The 20,503-nt window shown below is 36.9% G+C and overlaps 3 protein-coding genes across 4 annotated transcripts; 1 reads left to right on the top strand and 2 right to left on the bottom strand.

The window, feature by feature from the left end:
• Positions 1-426: 426 nt before the first annotated feature.
• LOC102606817 (taxadiene 5-alpha hydroxylase-like) lies at positions 427-2,342 on the bottom strand. The gene is made up of 4 exons (XM_006468173.3): positions 1,733-2,342; positions 1,212-1,650; positions 941-1,134; positions 427-848 (listed from the first exon to the last, which is right to left on the bottom strand). The coding sequence occupies exons 1-4, from the start codon at positions 2,336-2,338 to the stop codon at positions 537-539; spliced, it is 1,551 nt and encodes a 516-aa protein (XP_006468236.3). The 5' UTR covers positions 2,339-2,342; the 3' UTR covers positions 427-536.
• A 2,746-nt stretch (positions 2,343-5,088) lies between these two features.
• On the bottom strand, positions 5,089-7,067 carry LOC102612219 (taxadiene 5-alpha hydroxylase). The gene is made up of 4 exons (XM_006467954.3): positions 6,455-7,067; positions 5,919-6,360; positions 5,659-5,846; positions 5,089-5,550 (listed from the first exon to the last, which is right to left on the bottom strand). Exons 1-4 carry the CDS (start codon positions 6,944-6,946, stop codon positions 5,257-5,259), a joined length of 1,416 nt encoding a protein of 471 aa, XP_006468017.1. The 5' UTR covers positions 6,947-7,067; the 3' UTR covers positions 5,089-5,256.
• A 3,770-nt stretch (positions 7,068-10,837) lies between these two features.
• On the top strand, positions 10,838-20,039 carry LOC102612519 (uncharacterized). 2 transcript variants are annotated; one of them, XM_015526517.3, is made up of 20 exons: positions 10,838-11,626; positions 11,890-12,358; positions 12,457-12,542; positions 12,759-12,872; positions 12,983-13,171; positions 13,288-13,353; positions 13,485-13,541; positions 14,060-14,182; positions 14,268-14,384; positions 14,783-14,890; positions 14,975-15,107; positions 15,594-15,731; positions 15,952-16,110; positions 16,199-16,782; positions 17,544-17,721; positions 17,827-18,068; positions 18,375-18,564; positions 19,010-19,235; positions 19,342-19,497; positions 19,615-20,039. In XM_015526517.3, the coding sequence occupies exons 1-20, from the start codon at positions 10,931-10,933 to the stop codon at positions 19,700-19,702; spliced, it is 4,119 nt and encodes a 1,372-aa protein (XP_015382003.2). In that variant the 5' UTR covers positions 10,838-10,930; the 3' UTR covers positions 19,703-20,039. The 2 variants fall into 2 exon arrangements, with proteins under 2 accessions (XP_015382003.2, XP_024951399.2); XM_025095631.2 differs by having other exon boundaries at positions 14,975-15,125.
• Positions 20,040-20,503: the final 464 nt, after the last annotated feature.

Genomic DNA, 20,503 nt, shown 5'->3' with positions numbered 1-20,503 from the left:
GGTAGTAAAATTATTTTTATATTAATTTTTTTTATTTAGTTAGTTTGTGGATAGGACTTGATAAAAATTTTTAGCCTCAAATTAATCCGCAAAATGGTGGATTGGATAAAGATTATGTCAAATCCATAGACGTATGAATTTGATTTGAATTGAATTTTATCAATCCGTGGATTGATAAAAATGTTTAGCCTGTAAATCAATCCGCAAAATGGTGGATTGAATATGGATTAGGTCAAATCCATAGACATATGGATTGGATTTGAATTAAATTTTATCAATCCGTAGATTAGACTGGATTAAAAATTTATGATTCGCAAAATCGTAAATTAGATATGAATTGATGTCTAATTCGTAAAATTCGATCCGTGAACATCTCTATGTTGAACATGTACGTTGAACATATAATTTGCGTATAAAAAAAGAAACATTTAATTTGACTGAAAAAAGAGTTTGTCCAAACATTTGCATTTTATCACATAAATTAAGAGGGAACTTGGATTCTAATAAAATTTTCATCGAAAAAGATGCAAATGACCCTAGCCAGTAGCACAGTTCTTTGGTTTAACTTGAATTTCTAGTCCATGCCTGAAAACTGGCAACGGATCTCTAGAGAAAGAATTGTCCGAGCAACAGAGCTTCCAGGTGAATTGGGTGACCAAGTAATGAATGATAACTAGAGTTTCAATTCTGGCAAATTCATTCCCAGGACACGTTCTAGGCCCCCCTCCAAATGCCACAAAACTAAAAGGTGGTACCGCTGCTTGTTTCTCAAAACGTGTTGGATCAAACTTTAATGCATCTGGGAAAAGTTGATCATCCATGTGTGTCATGCATGCAGCCCACATGACCTACGTAGATGCCATATATTAAATCAATGTCAATACTGAGTATCATCAAATCACACAAAATTAATGTAATGGTGAGTCTCGGACGAACATACTTGCCACCCTTTGGGAATAATGTACCCTTCGTATTCAAAATCTTCAAGGACTTTCCTGAAAGAACAAAATATAGGAGGTGTCGTCCTTAGAATCTCCATAGCCACTCTCCAAGTTTGCTTCATCTTGGCTAGGTCTTCCCATGTGAGAAGCTCCCCTGTCCCTGAAGCCTTGTTCTTTGCTATCTCCTCTTGTTCTACAAAACCCCAATTAATTAGAATTAATGTGCATGCTAACAGCTGATCTTTTCAATTTTTTTTTTTTTAATCATACCTTGAACAATGGTGGCATAAACAGATGGATCATTTGCTAGAAGCCTGATAAAGAAGGTAATAAGGATGGCAGATGTATCGTGTCCTGCAATCATAACAATGATGGCATTGTCTATGATTTCCTCATCAGATAATACTACTGATTCGTTTCGGATACTGAGCAAGCAACTGATGAGATCTTGATTAGGAGAAGCAGTATGTTGCTCCAGTGCTGCCCCTTTTTCGCGTATGAGATTCATTAACATAGCTCTAACTTTTTTGCTTGCCTGGAGGCTACGGTTGAAGCGGGTAAAAGGCAAATTTACAGGTATCGTAAATATCCCATCAATTATCTGTTGAAAGAGCTTTACAAGTGCATCTCTTCTCTGATCACCTTCTTCTATCCCAAATAAAAGTGAGCTCATAATGCTAAAGGTGAGTGTCTTCATAAGGGGCATTGCCTGTATAATTGTTGACAGAAAAATAGAATAACAAAGAAAAGGAAAAGATTTGCAAGTTATTAAATTAATTAATTTGACGTACCTGAACTTGTTCTTTACCATGCCAATGCATCTTCATATGCTTCCTGACCTCTTCATCTATCTTTCCAACATATTGCTTCAACACTTCAGGCTTCAGAAAAGATAAAAGCGCTCCCCTCACGCACCTGTGATCATCTCCCGTCAACTCAAGTATATTTCTCTCACCACAAATTTTTCTAATAGAAGTGGGTTGTTGACCGGCAAGTATCTTTTGATCACAAGTGTAGACAAACTTGTTAGCTGCCTGCCCATGGAGGAGTAATGTTGGAGTGCCTAGCAGATTCATTTTTGAAACTGCTCCATACTTCCTTACTCTCTCCCGAAGCCAATGTTCTGCTGTGTTGGTGCGCAAGGCATGTAGAAAGCTGAGGCTTTGGCCTATAAAGGGTAACCCGAAAGAACCTGGTGGCAACTTTTTTCTAGCTTTCCCGGTCAGTATAATAACGTAAAGAGGGAGGACAAGAAGAAACAATATTAAAAAAATTGCTGGACTCATGTCTGATTGAGAAATATTTGCAGGGAATGAATCTATATCTACTGGAAATCTGGAACGAAGAAGTTCATTTAAAAGAAAGTTGCCGGCGGTATCTTTTAATTTTGTCCTCATTAGTGATAACCTAGCATCTTTAGCAACATTGTTTTGTCGTCTCGTTATGCTTTGATATAATTAATGTATGAGTAGTAATTTTATATAATAAGGATCCTTTACTTTGGTAAGATGAGGTCTAAGGTAAAAGACAAAAAGTGAACATACTTCAATTTAATGCATTTTGCCCTGCAGTATATTAGAATTTTGTATTTTCTCATCTTTTAGCTTGTCCTTATTATATTGAAATAAGAGATCTCTCATTAGAAGGGTACTCGTTAATGTACCTCTATTCATGTTTGCTTGTCAGGATTCTAAATTCCACAGAGTTAATATGATAACGTAATTGAGTACATAACCTCATGGACATCTTTCCCATAGGCGGATGAGTGTTATCCAACCAGGGAGACTGCACAAGTTTAAGAATTTACTTAGAGATTCATTTTTCATAGATATGAATAGAGATTATGCAAATTGATGTACAGAGCCCTTTGGTTCAATTTCTATTGGTAGTCCTTGCTTGAAAACTGGAAAAGGATTTCCATGAGAATGGGGTCACCAAGTGATGAATTGTAGCTAGATTTTCAATTCTTGTGAACTCATGTCCTGGACAGATCCATGGCCCTCCTCTGAAAGCCACAGAGCTACTTTGATGGATCTGGGTAGAGATGGATCTGAATGCCACAGCGCTACTTTGATGGATCCGGGAAGAGATGGTGACCAAACTTTGACTGATGGATCTGGGAAGATATGGTCATCCATGTGTGTTACTGATGTGGAAAATGATATCAGTGGCATATTTTGGTGAGCAAATTGCCGGTTAAGTACCTAAAACATATGTGGGAAAGAAGAGGAGGCAAAAGATAGGAAGTATTCTCTCATACTTGCCATCCTTTGGGGATAATATATCTTTAATATTCAAAATCTCTAACAGCTTTCCTGAAGGTTCCTAACAAAGGAGGGGTCATCCTTAAATTCTACAATGCTGCTCTCCAAGTGTACTTACATTTTGGTAAGATTGTCCCATGTGAGGAGCTCCCTTAAAGCCTTGCTCTTAGTTATTTCCGCTTGCTACAGAGAAGTTTATGCATTACGTGTAAGATCACTATGGCAAAACAGCTGGAGATAGTTGAAATATCACTTGCATGGACCAAATCTTAAGGAGAAAAATGAAAAATGAATTCATCTCAGACCTTGGACAATGTTGGCAAAAACAGATGGATCGCTAGCCAAAATCCTGACCAAGAAGTTAAGGAGTGCACTGGATGTGTCATGCCCTGCAATCATGATGATTATGGTATTATCTACAATTTCCTCATCGGTTAGTACTGTTGGGTTGCCCTTGCTTTGGATACTGAGCAAACAAGTCATGAAATCTTGTTTAGAAAAGCAGAGTTTTGCTTCAATGCTGCTCTCCTTTCATGTACAAGATCTGTGATCAATGCTCTAATCTTTGCTCTTGCCTTGAGGCCACGGTTGAAGCGTGTGAAGGGACAATTTATTGGTATTGAAACTATCCCATCCATTATATCTTGAAAGAGCTCTATAAATGCATTTATTGTTGCTCCTTGCTCAATTCCAAATATAAGAGAGCTCGGTATGTTGAAGGTGAGGCTCTTCATCAATGGCATTACCTATATTACTCAAAAGGAAGAGCAGATTAGCCTTTAGAAAGTCAAACCATAAACAATTAAATGTATCTTACCGCAACCTTCTGCTTCCCATGCCAATGCATATTTAGATGCTTTCTAATGTCTTCATCCATTTTCCCCACATATTGTTTCAAAACTTCAGGCTTAAAAAATGATTCAAGTGCTCCCCTCAAGCGCTTGTGTTCGTCAACGCCTAACCCTGTTATACTCCTCTCACCATAGATTCTTCTGATTAATGATGGTTGCTGATTGGCAAGTGCATTATCATCACAAGTATAGACAAACTTGTTAGCGGCCTGCCCATATATGTATACCGTTGGGGTCACAAGCAGGCTAAGTTTAGAGATGGGACCATATTCTTTTAATTCTATCTTGAAACCATTTTCCTGTATTATTAGTGTGCATGGCAAGCAGAAAGCTGAGGCTTTGGCCTATAACAGGCAACTCTAAAGAACCTGGTGGAAGCATTTTTGAAGTTTTCCTGATCGAGAATCAAGGTGAAATATGTTGCATGATTCATGTCTATTACGCAGATTTAAGATATTGGAGGATTAAGGATGTTTAATAGCAGCATAATTATCTCCTAATGCATTGGGATCATAAGTATGAAAGGTGTGGATCTTTAATGAAGTTCTACATCTGCTAAAAATAAAAAAATGAAAGAGCATAGACCACTCTCAAAAACTGCCCAGTTTGTTATTATCATTATTATAATCTACTGAAAATCAGCCTAGTGTGTCCTTTATGGACCGTTGCATTTCCAATGTGTTGCTCTAACCGAAGTTGAATTACTTAAAAACGGAAGAAGGCTAATTAATTTTATGATTGGTCTAGAATCTGGATACCATCAAGCAAATTCTTAGATGGTTAAATTGGAGTGTTTGGAAAAGAGATATTCAGCCGTTCACTGAAATCCTATGAACTGTTAAGAGTAGTTCTCATTCAATGAAGTTTTTGTATCCTTTGTGCTTTATGCATTCCGATGAAGCTTCATATTGTCAGGGGAAAATAGAAATCAAGTGTTAAACACTGCTATTGCTTTGCAGCAGAGCCATGCATGAATTTGCCAAAAACTGTTCTCATTTCCTGAAATGATGAAAATACTTTTGCTTGCTTCCATTGGATAAGTTATGATGAATTAGCTTATTAGAAACTCGAACAATGTATCAATAAAGCAGCAATTCTACCATTACAGGATCTGGTTGACTTTCCATTGAGATTAATACAACCCGCAAGAAGTTGATTGAAACTGACAAACTTCTTTGGTGGTACTTATGATTGAAAGAGCTATTTAGGCTGAATTTCAATTGGCAGTCCCTGCTTGAAATTTGGCACCGGATTTCTGGTGAAGTTGTCTAAACAAGAAATTTTCCACGTGAACTTTGTAACCAAGTAATGGATCGTAGTTAAAGTTTCAATTCTTGCAAACTCATATCCAGGACAAATCCTTGGTCCTCCACCGAATGCCACAAAGCTGTAGGGTGGGATTGATGCCTGTTTCTCAAACCGTGTTGGATCAAACTTTGATGGATCAGGAAAAATTTGCTCGTCCATATGTGTCATGCATGAAGCCAAAACTATCTAAATTTCCAGTATAAAAGAAAAAAGAATATTAGTCATAAATTTGTAATAACTAGTTACAAAGACTTGGGGGAAAAGTAAACTGTTCAAAGATAGAATTTTCCATACTTGCCATCCTTTTGGAATAGTGTACCCTTCATACTCAAAATCTTTGAGGACTTTCTTGAAAGCACCATAAACAGGAGGGTAAATTCTTAAGGTCTCCAATGCTACTCTCCACGTATACTTCATATTGGCAAGATCATTCCATGTCAACAGCTCCCCTGAGGCTTTGTTCTTGGCTATCTCTTCTTGTTCTATGTCCAAGGAAATAACTCGATTAGTTTATTAGCAAATTATTATAATTATAAATCGAATTATAGGCATACCTTTACTAATGGTGGCATAAACAGTGGGATCATTAGCTAAAAGTCTGACCAAGAAGGTAATGAGAATTGAAGATGTGTCATGTCCAGCAATCATCAAAACTATGACATTGTTTACTATTTCCTCGTCAGAAAGTATAATTGAATTGTCATTGTTTTGAATATTAAGCAAGCAAGTTATGAGATCTTGTTGAGGCAAAGCAGTCTCATTCTTTAATGCTGCCCTCCTTTGCTTTATAAGATCCATGATCATTGTTCTAAATTTTGCTCTTGCTCGCAGGCCTCGATGGAAGCATGTAAAGGGAATATTTATTGGTAAAGATACTGAGCCATTACTGATCTGTTGTATAAGCTCTATCAGTGCATCTCTGCTTGCTCCTTGTTCTATTCCAAATAGAAGAGAGCTCATTATGTTGAAGGTGAGGGTCTTCATCGATGGCATTACCTGTGTTTTCATGACGAAAAAGCATATATTTCAATCAAGGAAAAGCACAGCAACATGTATTTTATGTGTGACAATTAAAAAACTTGTGACGTACTTTGATCTTTTGCTTGCCATGCCAATGAATTTCAAGGTGCTTTCTGATTTCTTCATCCATTTTTCCAACGTATTGCTTCAAAACTTCAGGTTTCAGAAACGACATAAGCGCTCCCCTGATACGCTTGTGTTCTTCTCCATTTAACTCCAGTATATTCCTCTCACCACAAATCATTTTGAACGACGGTGGTTGATGGGGAACAACCGTATCACTGTCGCAAGTGTAGATAAACTTGTTAGCAGCCTGCCCATGGATAAATACTCCGGGTGTCCCAAAAAGACTGAGTTTGTAAATGGGACCGTATTTTTTTATTCTCCTTTGAAACCATTGTTCTACTGTGTCAGTATGCATGGCACGCAGAAAGCTGAGGCTGTGGCCTATAATAGGTAATCCAAAAGAACCAGGTGGAAGCTGTTTTGAAGTTTTCCTTCTTAGGATCAAGTAAAGAGGGAGAAGAAAAAGCAGCAAGGTGAAATAGATTGTAGGATCCATGGCTCAAGTCAACAAGAATTTTGTTACAGGAAAGCTTTTGGTGAAAGATTGCAATCTATTTCAGAATTTCAGTGACTATATTTTTACATATTACTCAGACTCTCAGAGACACAAGCAGAACATTTAAGCTAGAAGCATTCTTGTGTTTTCCGTTGGGGTATATCACAAACACTTTGTGTTTGGACATATGCTGAAGAACAAAAGCAGGTCATTTTCTGACATTGACAAGCAATGTTTTTAGTGAGCAACTCTGACTACGGCAAAGTGCTTAATAATTGAATGATCGGTCGGCATACTATATATTTGATAATGAAATTCTTAAAGGATTAATCAAATTAAGAATAAAAGAGAGTTATTTGATAATCTAAATCTATTACAGCTTTTATCAGCCATGACGTCATGGAAAGCCAAGGTCACTTCTGTTGTTATTATAATCTTAATTCTTTTAAAGGAAGAAACTGCATTGGCTAGAATATTTTCTAATCAAAAAGTTGTTCATGGAGTTGTGTTTTCCTCTGCTGCTTTTTAATACATTCTATTAAAACTCCATTTTTCGGTAGGAGAAAAAAAATCAGATATTTGGATGATTTCACTGATTTTGCAATAATCAGGATAACTCTCTTAAATTTTGATATTGCAATTAGTATCTCTTGGAACCTGTCATGAATCTTCCCATAGAAGGTTTTTAATGAATTTTCAGACTATTCAAATTTCTCAAATTTGATATAAATATAAGCAAAATCAAATGATATCACTCTTTTATTTCAGGACAGTATACTAGTAAGTACAGTGATCAGTCTATAGAGACTACTCGAAATTACTTGAATTCCCAAGTAATTACCCAGTTGTTATGTTTTCCGGTCTACCTTTGAAACTTAGATTTATATGCATACTGGAAATATAAGTACCTTGTAACACACGTCATAAACAGACTTATTACTAGCCAAAAGTCAGACTGAAGAGGTAATGAGAACAGAGGATATGTAATGTCCTGCAGTCATGACACGGACGACATTATCAATAATTTCCTTATTAGATAATGACATTAAGTTGTTTTCATTTTGGAGACTAAGCAAGCAAGTAATGAGACACTGATGAGGAAAGGTAGTGTGTTGCTTTAATGCCGCCCTCTTTTCATGCATGATATCCACGATCGTAGTCCTAACTCTTGTGCTTGCTTGGATGCCACGGCTAAAGCGTGTGAATGGGAAATTGAGTGGTATTGATAATACTCATCTATCATTTTTTGGAGTAGCTCTGCAAGTTCGTCTCTAGTTGCTTCTTGCTCCATTCCAAATATTAGTGAGCTCATTATGTTGAATGTGAGGCTCTTCATTGAAGGCATTACCTATATGTTTGTCAGAAAAAAAGAAAAAAAATGCACAAATTAGATCATAAACAAAATAGAAAATAAACATTTGCATATCGAATAATTTGTTAAATATTGCAATCTTTCGGTTGCCCTGCCAATGCATCTCCAGAAGCTTTGCAACTTCTTTATCCATCTTCCCAAAAAGCGCTCCCCTTAACGTTTCGAGCTTCAAGAATGAAACAAGCGCTTCCCTCACACGCCTGTGGTCGTCGCCTGTCCACTCCGGTCATATTTTTCTTACCAACAACCCATCTAAATGGCGGTGGCTGCTGATGGGCCAGCGTGATGCCATCACAAGGGAAAATAAACTTGTTTGCATCCTGTCCATGGAGGAAAACCGTTCGTCTCCGGAAAAGGCTGAATTTGGAAACAGGACGATATTTTCTTGCCCTTTTTTTAGGCCATTGTTCTGTAGTATTTGACTACTATTTGTGTGCATGTCATATAAAAAGCTGAGCTCTTTGGCCTATAATGGATAGCCCCAAAGAACCTGGTGGAAGCCTTTTTGAAGCTTTCTTGGTAAAGATAATGTAGAAAAGAGGGAGAATGAATAGAAGCAAGGAAAAATAGATTGCAGGATTCATGGCTAATTCAAAGAAATGGCAAAGGACATGAAGTTAAGAGAGATTAGTAAGGAAACGTTTTCGCTGTCTTTTGTTGTCATTGTTGCTCATGCACATATACAAAACTCCAAGAAATTAATACGTGATGCATGCACTATATATTCTTGAGGTCTCTCTTGTTGGTAATATTAATCTTTTGCTACTGTGCGAGTGCAATTGAATCATTTACAAAAATGTTTTGCACTCTTCTCTGCCTACAAACTGGCTATGTTTTCTGGCAATTAACCTCGCGGTTGTTGGGTGGAAAATTCTATGTGGAGTTCTAATTTAAAGAATTTTATGTAGCATAAGGATCATTTGATTGGTTTTAAATGATGCTGCTAACAAAGTAACTTCAAGTTAGCAGTAAAGTAATAAGACATGTTGATAATCAAACTCTTTCGAGATACTTGTCATTTTGGCGGTGAGTTTTAAAAAAAATAAAAAATAAAAAGTCAATAAATTATAAAAGAAAAAATAAAAAGTCAGTATCTTCCTAATAATATTATCCTTCAAATAGCGGCTCTCCATCCCCCTTCTCATGTGAAAGGCATGGATACCATTTTTTGGGCTCATTAGAAGCATGATGAGTTTACTACAAGCTCGGCGTATTTGGCTCTCTCTGAATATAACCCAGCTGCTGAAGATCGAGTTTGGAGGTTGATCTGGACTTGGAAAGGCCCTCAGAGCGTGTGAGTTTTCTTGTGGCAGGCTTTTCACGCCGGTTTGAAGACTAAGGCTGAGCTGGCTAGACGGCATTTACCCATCTCGACTTGTTGTGACCGTTGTGTGGTTGTGTGTGAAGATGATATTCATGCCCTACGTGATTGTTCTTTGGTTAAGCAGTTTTGGATCAACATCATCACTATAAGTAAACGACAAGGTTTTTTTAATTCTCGGCTTAATGGTTGGTTGCGCTCGAATTTGGTTGATGACAGTAGGGTGGGGGATGTTTCAAGCTGGGCTGTTTTCTTTGGTGTTGCTTTATGGAGGATTTGGTTTTGTAGAAATCAGTTTCTCTTTAACCAAAAGATGATGGACCCTGCGGCTTTGTTGGTAGATGTTCATACAAGAGCTGAGAAGACGCATAAGCTTTATAATAGCCCGTTGGTCACAAGGAATATTAGGGCTAACAAGTGGATTTCTTGGCATCCTCCTGAGTGGCCATGGTGTACTTTGAATACGGATGGTGCCCACAAGTTTGATGGGATTTACTGCAGGTGGTCTGATTTAGGATCATTTTGGTCATTGGCTAACTGGCTTTGAGATGATGATTGGCTCTTGCTCTATTACGTTTGCGGAACTTTGGGGTTTGTATCAAGGGCTTCAGCTTGCTTGGAACTCTGGCATCCGTAGATTGAAAGTTGAAACGAATAGCCTGTGCATCACACAATTGGTGGCTAGACTATCGGTGATGACTAATAACTATGCTCCATTGGTTTAAGCTATTAAGGATTATTTCAAATTGGATTGGTATGTTTCCATCTTTCATATCTACAAAGAAGTCAATTTCGCTGTAGATTATATGACGAACCTCGCTTTTTCTCTTTCTCTTGGTCTTCTTGTGTACCCTACCCCTCCTGTGGGTGTTAGGTCTCTTTTACTTCATGACCTTTATGAAGTTTTTTACTCCTGTTCTATTCTTCTTTAGCTCTTTTTAGAGCCCCAGTTAAATATAAAAAAAAAAAAAAAACACATTCTTTTCGGACGATAAGTCGTCTCATGTCGAGATTATCGGACGACGTGGCATTTTTTCTTGAATCTGGTCTATTAAATAAACTATTATGACTAATGAAATTGCTACATTTCGGGAATTTTCCCGTTATTGATTGCACACGTGTAAAGTCTCACGAAGGCGCCGGCACGTGCCCCACTGCCAGCAATTCAAATTCAAAAAACACTAGTCTCCCTCTAATTTCAACTCCTCGAACAATTTTGAAAGAAGGCAAGGCAACGGCACTTTTACTCTCAAATCTCTCACAATTAACGAATCTCGTCGATTCGCAGTCAATGGATGGTGATGATCAGCCGTGTCCGTTACCGTCAACGTCACCGTCGCTCCACCTACGACCGCCGTCCTCCTCTGTACTTCTCAAAGACATCTCAAATTTCAAAACCCCGAAGCGCCCCTCACAGCCTCCAAATTTCCAATCTCCCTGTCCCCAGAAATACTTCACAGCTTCCAAAAATACCCCTAAAAACTTGTCCTCCCTTTATCGCCGCGGTCTGTCCTCGGCCCGGTCAAAGTCAACCAAGACCAAGACTGCCGCGGCGCGACGGCTCAAATCCCTCGAGGTGGAACAATCGAAGTCGGCTTACAAGTCACAACTTAAAAAGGAACAGTCGCTCAAATCGCTTTCCAAATCCCTCACCGTATGGCTCAATTTCCTCCTTGAAAATCCCAAGTCATGCGGCTGTGATAAATTTGATTCTGGTAATGTAGGGGCCGTGGCAGTGGGGAAGGGGAAGAGGGAGGGAGGGGAGGTGATGACGTGGCGGGACCCGAAGAGGCAGAGGGATGCGTGTTGGAGAGGAGACAGTGATGAAATAGAAAGTGAAGGTGCAGTTTCTGAATCAAAGTACTCTACTTTGAGGAAGTCATTGAACAGCATTTGTAGTTTAGAGGACTTGAACCAAAGAATGAGAATTTACATGAGTTTGGGATGTTGCAAGGAGATTTTTGATATTATGAGTCGTGTCACCAAGGTTTGGATTTTAAATCTATCAAATTTATTTCATAATTTAATGGTTCAGAGCATATGTTGATCACTAGCATAAAATTTCCTCAAAGATTGAGTTGCAACTGTTGTGGAATGAAATTGCTAGTTATTAAGCATAAGCAAAAGTGAGTGTTTACTGAAGAATTTACTTAGTTTGCTTTTGAAATCAGGCAGAGTTTATTTTTAAGACTTGTAAGTATTTTTGTTGCAAACGTTAAGAAAATTTTTGTTTTGTCTTCTATTTATCAGAATATTGATGATGGGAGACTACAAATGAAGTCGCATTGTCCCATTGTAACTGATTTTGGAATGAAGGAGAAGGCAACTAATATTCTGTTGTGTTATAACTCTGTTTGGCTCCGAATTGGACTTTACATTCTATTTGGTGGTGATTCCTTGCTGTCAAATGAAGATGTTAATACCTGTCAAGAAATGGAATTCTTGAAAATGATGATTGAGAAGCAGTTTTTTACTCATGCTGGGCTGGCAAAAGCTTTTGCTTATAACAAGAATGTTGAGGGTTTATACAGACCGGGTTACTATGAGGCTTTGGGGAGTGTTATTTTGAAAAGAGTTTTGCTGCTGGTTCTTATACTTGATAGAGCTAAATCTCAGAGTTTACTTCCTCTTAAATATGGTATCGATGGAGTGGATGGGGGTTCTCCTCTCTTGTTTTCTGTGCAATCTAATGTCAAATCAAGCCGCCAAGTGATTGTTGGTAATTGTTTTTTTCTTTTAGTTCAACATTGTGTTGGTTGTTTTCAGATTTATGCCTTTTCCTTTAGGCTAACTTTTTCCACTTATATGTATTATTAGATTTCCTATCATCAGAGGTAATGCATGGAGAAGGAAATCTTTTTGCACACCTAATGATTGTTGGATACAAAGTTTCTTACCAGCAGGTAGGTATTTTAATTCACTCATTGTTATTATTTTCATGTGTGCTTGTGGTGGTGTGTGAGTGTTTTAACTGCACAGAGGCTCACCATAGAATTAATTTAATTTTGCACCTGGTTGTGGCCTTTATGCATTCATGGCCAGAAAAACCATATAATAATTTTATAAGTACGATTTTTTAAGTTGTTTACTGAAACAGTAAAATGTTTCTTGTGGTGCAGTGTCTACTCCTTGAGTATGATTTCAGAGTGACTAATTTATTTGTAGACCTTCAAGATGGAGTGCGGCTTGGCAGAATTGTTCAACTCTTGTTACAGGATTCCTCAATCCTTACGGTTGGTGCCTTTTTTTTTTTCCTAAATAAGAAAACAATGTTCAGAAGGCCAATTACTTATTAGCACCAGGCTCGATGTTCTTATGACATATAGTTTTACTTTTTTGACAGAAAATAGTAGTACCATCAGATACGCACAGAAAGAATTTGGTGAATTGCAGCATTGCACTGCAGTATCTAAGACAGGCTGGTGTAAAGTTATATGATGAAGATGGAACAGCAATTACGGAAGATGATGTTGCTAATGGAGATAAAGAACTTATTCTTTCCTTGCTGTGGAACATGTTTGTGCACTTGCAGGTGACCCTATTCTTGTTTTTATCTAAAAATTTGAGAATCTCTGCATTCCACATTATTTATTGCTTGTAGAAGTCAAATTCATTAGTTGTATAATTTACATTGTTTTAAACCTGCAGCTACCACTTATGATAAACAAAAAACATTTAACAGAGGAAATTTGCAAAATTCGTGGAACCAATATGGTATGTCTCAAACTTTATACTTTCCTAATGATCATTGAAATATGGTGATGAGCCCTTTTTGGTAAATTTGGATTAATTGATAGTGACTGTCAGAATTCTAATTTTAGTTCGTATGTTTTTGCCTTCCACAGGACAACTTGAACATTTTTGATTCTGCTCTTTTAGATTTGCTTTTGAATTGGATCCAGGTATTACTGCTTATAGCAAAAAATGCATAAGGATTTCTTCCTCTTCGCTTTCATTAATATTTTGAGTGGTTGGATTAACAGAAAAACAGTGGTTAAATATGGAATATGAATAGGATGTCTGCTCATGTGGAGTGCATGTCTTCTCTTTCTCCTTTTAAAACAACATTTTTGTTTATATAACGTCTTCCCGCCTCTCATTTTTCTTGTTTTCCATTTTGGTTTTGCATTTGGCAGAGTCCAAACATTTGAAAAAGGATATATCTGTTTTTATTGTGTCAAGTTTTTGCACATATACCATGAGGGTTGTGCTTGCAGCCAAATTTCAAGAAATGAGAATAACTAGTTAACTACTCATGTTAGGTCCTCCCTTTTTCAATCATCCGTTCATGTTATCTGTATTTTTATGTTTCCATTTTTTGGTTATATTATTTAAATGCAATCACTTTTGGGCTTTTAGAACCCATTTGTAGCTTCTTCTTAACACAATTCTTCATTCTATAAAATTGTATGATTTCCAGGTGATTTGCGAAAAGTATGACTTTCGGATCAACAATTTTTCTTCACTGACTGATGGAAAAGCCATATGGTGCTTGCTGGATTTTTATTTCCGGAAGGAACCTTGTGGTTCTTGTACTTCTAAGGTGCTGTCTTTTATAGTCAACTGAGTTTGTACCTCTGCAAGTTTTCTGCTAACATCTGCTTCTCATAATTTGATCATTGGTACAGAACCTTCTTGAAACAAAAGGTGAAGAATCAGTTGTGTCAACAACTGATTATACAGATGCATTCCACAACTTCATATTGTCCCAAAAACTGACAACATTATTAGGGAACTTTCCGGAGGTAGGTTTTAAAATTGTTTATTTGTGTTTGAGTCATTGGGAAAACAATTCTAACTCGATGCTTATGTGAGCAAAGCACAGTTAAAGATGCCTTAGATTAGATTTGTTTGATTTCAGGAAACTCAATATTTGAATTGATCTCTATTTTTAATGCTTAGAAAGCATCCTTTTCTTCCCTATACTGTTTTTTCCTTCCTAAATCAGAAAGTATGCTTCTGGTTTCCGTTCATATTGTAAGGTGATCTAATAGCTTGTGCTCGCTGTAGCAATTGAGCATGCTAATAAGGTGCAAACTGGATACATTTAATGGTTTTTAACCCACATGCACATGCAATATGTGTATGTCACAATATCATGTGGTCATATGTGCCATAATTGTTGTAAATCTTCTGTTTACAGGTTCTACAAATGAGTGACATACTTGAACATAATGGTGCATGCAGTGATAAGAGTGTGGTAATTTTGTTGGTTTTCCTCTCTTCCCAGCTGATTGTCAAGAAGAATATGGTAATTGATAGGATTATGTGCTGGATAATCACTGAAATATGCCTTGAGAAATTAGCTTATTGACAATTGTAATTTACTTTCTAGGATCAACTGAATTTGCATAAACTGTTGGGTTGTAACTGTCAAAGTCCAGAGAGGAGACATTCAAATCCTAATTGCAGGATTGTGGACTCTGAAGCATTGCCAGACCAAGAAGAAAATGGGCACAGCACTGAAGGTGCTCATTCTCCATTAAGTAATACCTTTTTTCTGGGGAAAAAAATTGTAATGATGTTAGCCATTTGGGCATCTGGATATATCTATATCTGTAGTCCTTTAAAATGCATGCTGCTTGCATAGTAAGTTAGCCATTATGTTCCCTCAGTTAGCCTCCTTGATTCATTAGAAAAATGGCTTTGAAAAATTATGCCTGTTTATTACTCTCTTCTTTTGGTTTCAATTTAGTATCATGTTAACACTATTAGGGTGCTAGATACAAGCAAAGTCAGAGTCTTTGAGATTAGCAAGTGATTTCACATTGTAAGATAAAATAATTGCACATGTCTAAGTCATTGCTTTTAGAAGCAGCCCTGTATCAACTATCCCCTTGAAACTTCTTCAAAAAGACAAGGAAAGGTTTCTTCAAAATCTCTTGTTAGTTCATTAGATGGCACTTAGTTGAAACTTGATTTAATTCTTGTTCCACTTGCAAAATTCATTGCAGATGCAGTAAGGAAGTTCAAGTCCCTCCAGGCATGGTGGCAAAAAATGGCTGAACAAAACAACAGAAGTGCCTCTCAACGTCTTAGTTCCACTTTGCAGAACTTCTCAACTGACAAAAGCAACATTAACATGGAAAGAGGTTAGCTGTTTTGAGGCTGCCTTAGCATTATTATGATGATAACCATTATGATAATCTGTCTGTTTATTTGACTTCAAATAAAAACATTTTAATCAAAATAAATAAATCAATACAATCGGACATGATAGTTCTTCTAAGTTGTGGCAAGCAAAAATTTTCATTGTTCTGTGATTGACCTTCTCCAGTGCTTCCTTAGCCATTGATGTGCTCATGCTTCCAGGAAATGCTGCAAAAGTTATAAAGTTTCATTTCAGGGGATGGATTGAACGTCGAAATTTTCTGAAGATGAGGAATGCAGTTTCCTTTTTGCAAATTGTCATTCGTGCTTGGTTGGCAGTTAAGCATAATTCAGCGCTAAACTCTTCCAGTACTAGAAAAGGTCACTGCTTAGTCTTCAGGCAATTTTGCTATGTTGTGTGAATTTATTCAATTTCTCACTTTCTTAATCTGTTCACTTGATCATACAGAGAAGTTGAACCAATCTGAGCAATTTAGGAGGTATGACAAGTTCATAGTTGAGAGGCATAATTTTGTCCAGTTAAAACGTTCAGTATTGCTCATTCAGCGAGCAGCTAGAATATGGATCAGTCACAGGCGTCAGGCTCGAAGTATTCTACTTCATTGTATATCCACTCCTGATCTGCTTAGTGGTGCCACAGATGAACAGAAGTATCTTCATAGTTATGCTGAAATTGATAAAGCTTCAATTATGTGTCAGGAAAAGAGTGATAGTGATGTGGGAATAAAAGCAGCTCTTAAAATTCAGTCTTCTTGGAGGAACTTCATAGCAAGCAGATCCCTCCAGAAGAATTACTTTGCTGCAACTATGATTCAGAGTCATTTTCGCAGTTGGTTGCTAAGAACAAGGTTCTTAAAACAGAAACAGGCAACATTAAAAATTCAAAACCATTTCCGATGTTTAAAATGTTTGAGAGCCTTTCAGCAATACAAAGCTGCAACCAGGTCAGCCATAATCATTCAATCTTATGTGCGTGGTTGGATTGCAAGGAGAGGAGCCTGGAGACATAGGTACCTCATTGTCGTCATCCAAGTAAGTTTTCTAATTTGGTTTTCAGTGATTTTGAAGTATGTTTGAATTTTACATTTTCTGACGTGATTCTTTTCCCCCTTCTCTCTAATAGCTCTAATAGGGTAGAATTATTTCTTTGATCTGTATAGCTTTGGTTCTTAATCTTATGTCCACCTTAAATCTAGAGAAATGACTTAGAATCCTAAAATAAGGAGACCATCAGAATTTAGATTATCAAATTAATGATTTTTGTTATCATGACTTAGAATCCTAAAATAAAGGGAGCATCGGATTTTAAAATTTGATTATCATGTTGTTTATACAGGTAAAATGTTGTTTATCTTCTTTTTAAAAATCTGTTGTTCTAGCTAAAGTGATCTACGACATACGTCCACCCACAACACCCTAGTTACTGTTAATCACTCAAGTACTCCTTGTCATCCAAGCCCTCTTTTCTTAAATTCAATTCTTGTAACATCATTAGATTTGACAGGCTTACGTTATGTATATTATCATTGAACTAAAGAGGCCTAATAGTATGGCTATTTTCCAGGCTCTTGACGTGAATTTCTGGCTTTGGTGCTATATACTCTTGCTAGCATTTATAATGCTTTGGTTTATAAGTTACATCGTCACACCTATGATATATGCAGTATATTTTCTTGGGATGAGTTCTTTATCCTTTTATTACTGTGCCATTATCAGTAATTTTTTTATCAATATATATGCCTTTTTCATATGATCATTTATGCCTACAATTTTTTTTTTCTTTTTGAGTTCAGAGACATTTTCAGGGTCGATTTAGAAGGAGGGACTTTCTGCTCCAAGTGGAGGCTGCCATAAAGATCCAAAGTGCTGTTCGATTCTTAAATTGCTGGAGGGCTTTTCATTTTCAGAAACATGCTGCTACTGAAGTGCAACGATTTGTCCGGGGGCAGATTGTACGAAGTAGGCTCATAGGTAGTCATGCAATTTCCTTATAAGTTTACAGTGCCTATATCTTTTCATGGAGTTTATGTTAAAGCATTGTGATAATGTTTAATACCTAGTATTGAACTGCTGTAGGCTCTTCTCACCATCGTGCAGCCATCCCTAGTGGCAGCAATTTTAATACCTTAAGAGGCTGCTTCCAGAGTTTTGAACTCAGCATTTTTCTCTTTTCTGTTGTGAAATTGCAAAGGTGGTGGAAGAATGTTTTATTGCTTAAATTGAAAACAAAGTCAGCTATCATTATCCAGTCACATATTCGAGGATGGACAGCTAGGCGAAGAGCCTACAAGGAGAAGCACCATATTGTTTTGATTCAAGTAAGATATCTCCATGTTCTGCTGCTCTTTACTAGTTTGCATTTATATTAAAATGGAATGAAGCAGTCATTATTTGTGCACCACCTTTCATTTAGGGATCAATATCATGTTTTGAACTATTTCTTATAGGTGAAACAGTCAAACAAACATGTCAGATTCCTGCAAGATAAATATGTGGATGTTTGAATTCTGATAGTTTAAATGGATTTCGTCCAAGTTAAAATGCTTTTTATCCCTTTCTTTCTTACCTGCAATATGGCGTCACTTTGTATTTTCGAATTCTTTTTGACTTCCACATTTTGTTAGTCTTACTGGAGAGGTTGCCTTGCACGGAAAGCTTCAAGTTGCCAATTACTGGATTTGCGCTTGAGAATTCAGATCTCTGCCACAAATATGGATGAAGAAATGCGCATTATTAACAGACTTGTGTCAGCGCTTCGGGAACTGCTAAGCATGAAAAGTGTCTGTGGCATTCTTCATGTTTGCACTACTCTGGGTGAGTAGGCCTAAAATTACTGCTGTGATCACTTTTAAGAATATGTGCAGTTGTGATGATTGTATTTTACTATGAAGTCTCATAAGTACATGTTATTTTCAACTGAGTACTCTTTAGCACTTTGGTTGTTGTTGAGCCAATTTCCTACTCCCAGAATTTGATTGGGTAAGAAGGTAAGAACAGAATTCAAAGAAATGCTTTGATAAAAAAAGAGGAACAAGTTGATCATCAGCACTTCAATTGCATGCATGTTTCGCTTCACTATCTTACATACTAAATGGTTGGTCAATGAATCAAAAATGATAAACCTGAAATATGGTTAAAGAAATTAATCAAAATTAACGTTGTAATCAGTTATGAATGCTGCTTGTTGGACTTTCAAGCTGTGATGTTATTTGATTCTGATTTACCCTTGACTGTTATTTGTCAAACTCCACTTTTGCAGATATGGCAACAGAAAATTCTCAGAACTGTTGTGAAAAGCTTGTGGCAGCCGGTGCAGTTGATACTCTACTGAAGCTCATTGGTTCAGTCAGTCGAAGCATGCCTGATCAAGAAGTTTTAAAACACGCGCTATCAACTCTTAGAAACCTTGCCCGTTATCCACATTTGATTGATGTGCTAATTGACAGTCAAGGATCTGTTCAGACAATTATGTGGGAGTTGGTAAGGTGCGGACTGCGGACTCTTCATCAATTTGATTGAATTCAGGAATCAGGAAAAAGTATCATTTCTAATAGTTTGTCATTAATTCCTTTCTTTAATAACCTTCACCAGGAATAAGGAAGAGGGATATTTCATTGCCGCCGAGATTCTGAATAAAATTTGTTCAACTCATAAAGGTGTTGAAGCCATCAGCAAGTTACCTGCCCACTTAAAGAGACTGAACAGTCTTGTTGATGAACTAACAAGAAAGCAAAGCTTGGAGAAGAGGTCAGATCTCTTCTGTAATTTTACTCGAATTCAATTCAAAGTGGGAATTATGATTGATGTTAAGGGGAGTTAGAATTGAAAAGAATATAATTAAATTATATAAATTCCTCCATGCAGGAATGCCCGAAATTCGGCAGTGAGAGAGAACTTGGAAAGGAGATTGAGAGAGGCAGCTGAAATTCTGAAACTGATTAAACATGCCTGAGTTTAGCTGAGAAACAGGATGCTTTGTGTGAAGAAAAATGTTAAATGCTTAGAATTGTTGGTAGCATATATTTTCCAAGCGCCGTTGAATCATACATCCAATGCAATCACTGGACACATCCTGGATTCGAATGCGATCGTCAGAATCATTGTGATTGTACAGGGTTAAAAATATTGTAGCATTACATCCGTACCTTTCAGAGAAAAGAAAATGACATTTTTCATTTTACTTGAAACCGCAACTGCGGCTGCGTCTGCCTCGATGACCTCAATCAAAATATCAAATTGGCTCAAGCCACTTGCAAACTTTGTAATTAATCCTATTCTTAATCTGTCAAGTTGCAGGATTTAATTATTGTTCAATCAAATAAATTAACTAGCGGACGCGAATATCATTTTCTTCTGTGCGGTGGGTGGGTCCCAATCGGCAAATGGTCACACGTTATAACATGTTATCTTCTCTTTTTCAAAGGGCCATAATCGATTCAGATTCTTTGCCGTTCAAAACTAACTTTTAAACTTATCCAACATATTACACATATCTATGGCACAAATTGGTGCCAGCAAATACTGTAAACCAAACAAGTCTTTCAATTTTAATATCTATTCAACAATTTTCAAAAAAAATAAATAAAATTCAGCGAGATTTTTAAGCGTATATATTTATTAGAAAGGATAAAATTAAAGAGGACATAGTTGTATATTTACTAAATACTAATGGTGACGGAGGGATTAACTAACACATGGATAAATGGGTTGATTATGCGATTATGATTTTTTAATAGATTGTATCAAACTCAAC

This window comes from Citrus sinensis, chromosome 2, assembly GCF_022201045.2.
Source record: "Citrus sinensis cultivar Valencia sweet orange chromosome 2, DVS_A1.0, whole genome shotgun sequence".
Lineage (NCBI taxonomy): Eukaryota > Viridiplantae > Streptophyta > Magnoliopsida > Sapindales > Rutaceae > Citrus > Citrus sinensis.
Note: the sequence above shows the minus strand (reverse complement) of the source record. Positions and strands in the feature narration are given on the sequence as shown.

Coding starts and splice junctions, on each gene's coding strand:
- LOC102606817 (XM_006468173.3), bottom strand. CDS start 2,338: ATGAGGACAAAATTAAAAGATACCGCCGGCAACTTTCTTTTAAATGAA. Junction 1,651..1,732: donor ATGGTAAAGAACAAGTTCAG/GTACGTCAAATT, acceptor ACAATTATACAG/GCAATGCCCCTTATGAAGAC. Junction 1,135..1,211: donor TTATGCCACCATTGTTCAAG/GTATGATTAAAA, acceptor GGGGTTTTGTAG/AACAAGAGGAGATAGCAAAG.
- LOC102612219 (XM_006467954.3), bottom strand. CDS start 6,946: ATGGATCCTACAATCTATTTCACCTTGCTGCTTTTTCTTCTCCCTCTT. Junction 6,361..6,454: donor ATGGCAAGCAAAAGATCAAA/GTACGTCACAAG, acceptor ATGAAAACACAG/GTAATGCCATCGATGAAGAC. Junction 5,551..5,658: donor CTATTCCAAAAGGATGGCAA/GTATGGAAAATT, acceptor CTGGAAATTTAG/ATAGTTTTGGCTTCATGCAT.
- LOC102612519 (XM_025095631.2), top strand. CDS start 10,931: ATGGATGGTGATGATCAGCCGTGTCCGTTACCGTCAACGTCACCGTCG. Junction 16,783..17,543: donor ACCTCATTGTCGTCATCCAA/GTAAGTTTTCTA, acceptor TTTTGAGTTCAG/AGACATTTTCAGGGTCGATT. Junction 18,565..19,009: donor TCATGTTTGCACTACTCTGG/GTGAGTAGGCCT, acceptor CCACTTTTGCAG/ATATGGCAACAGAAAATTCT.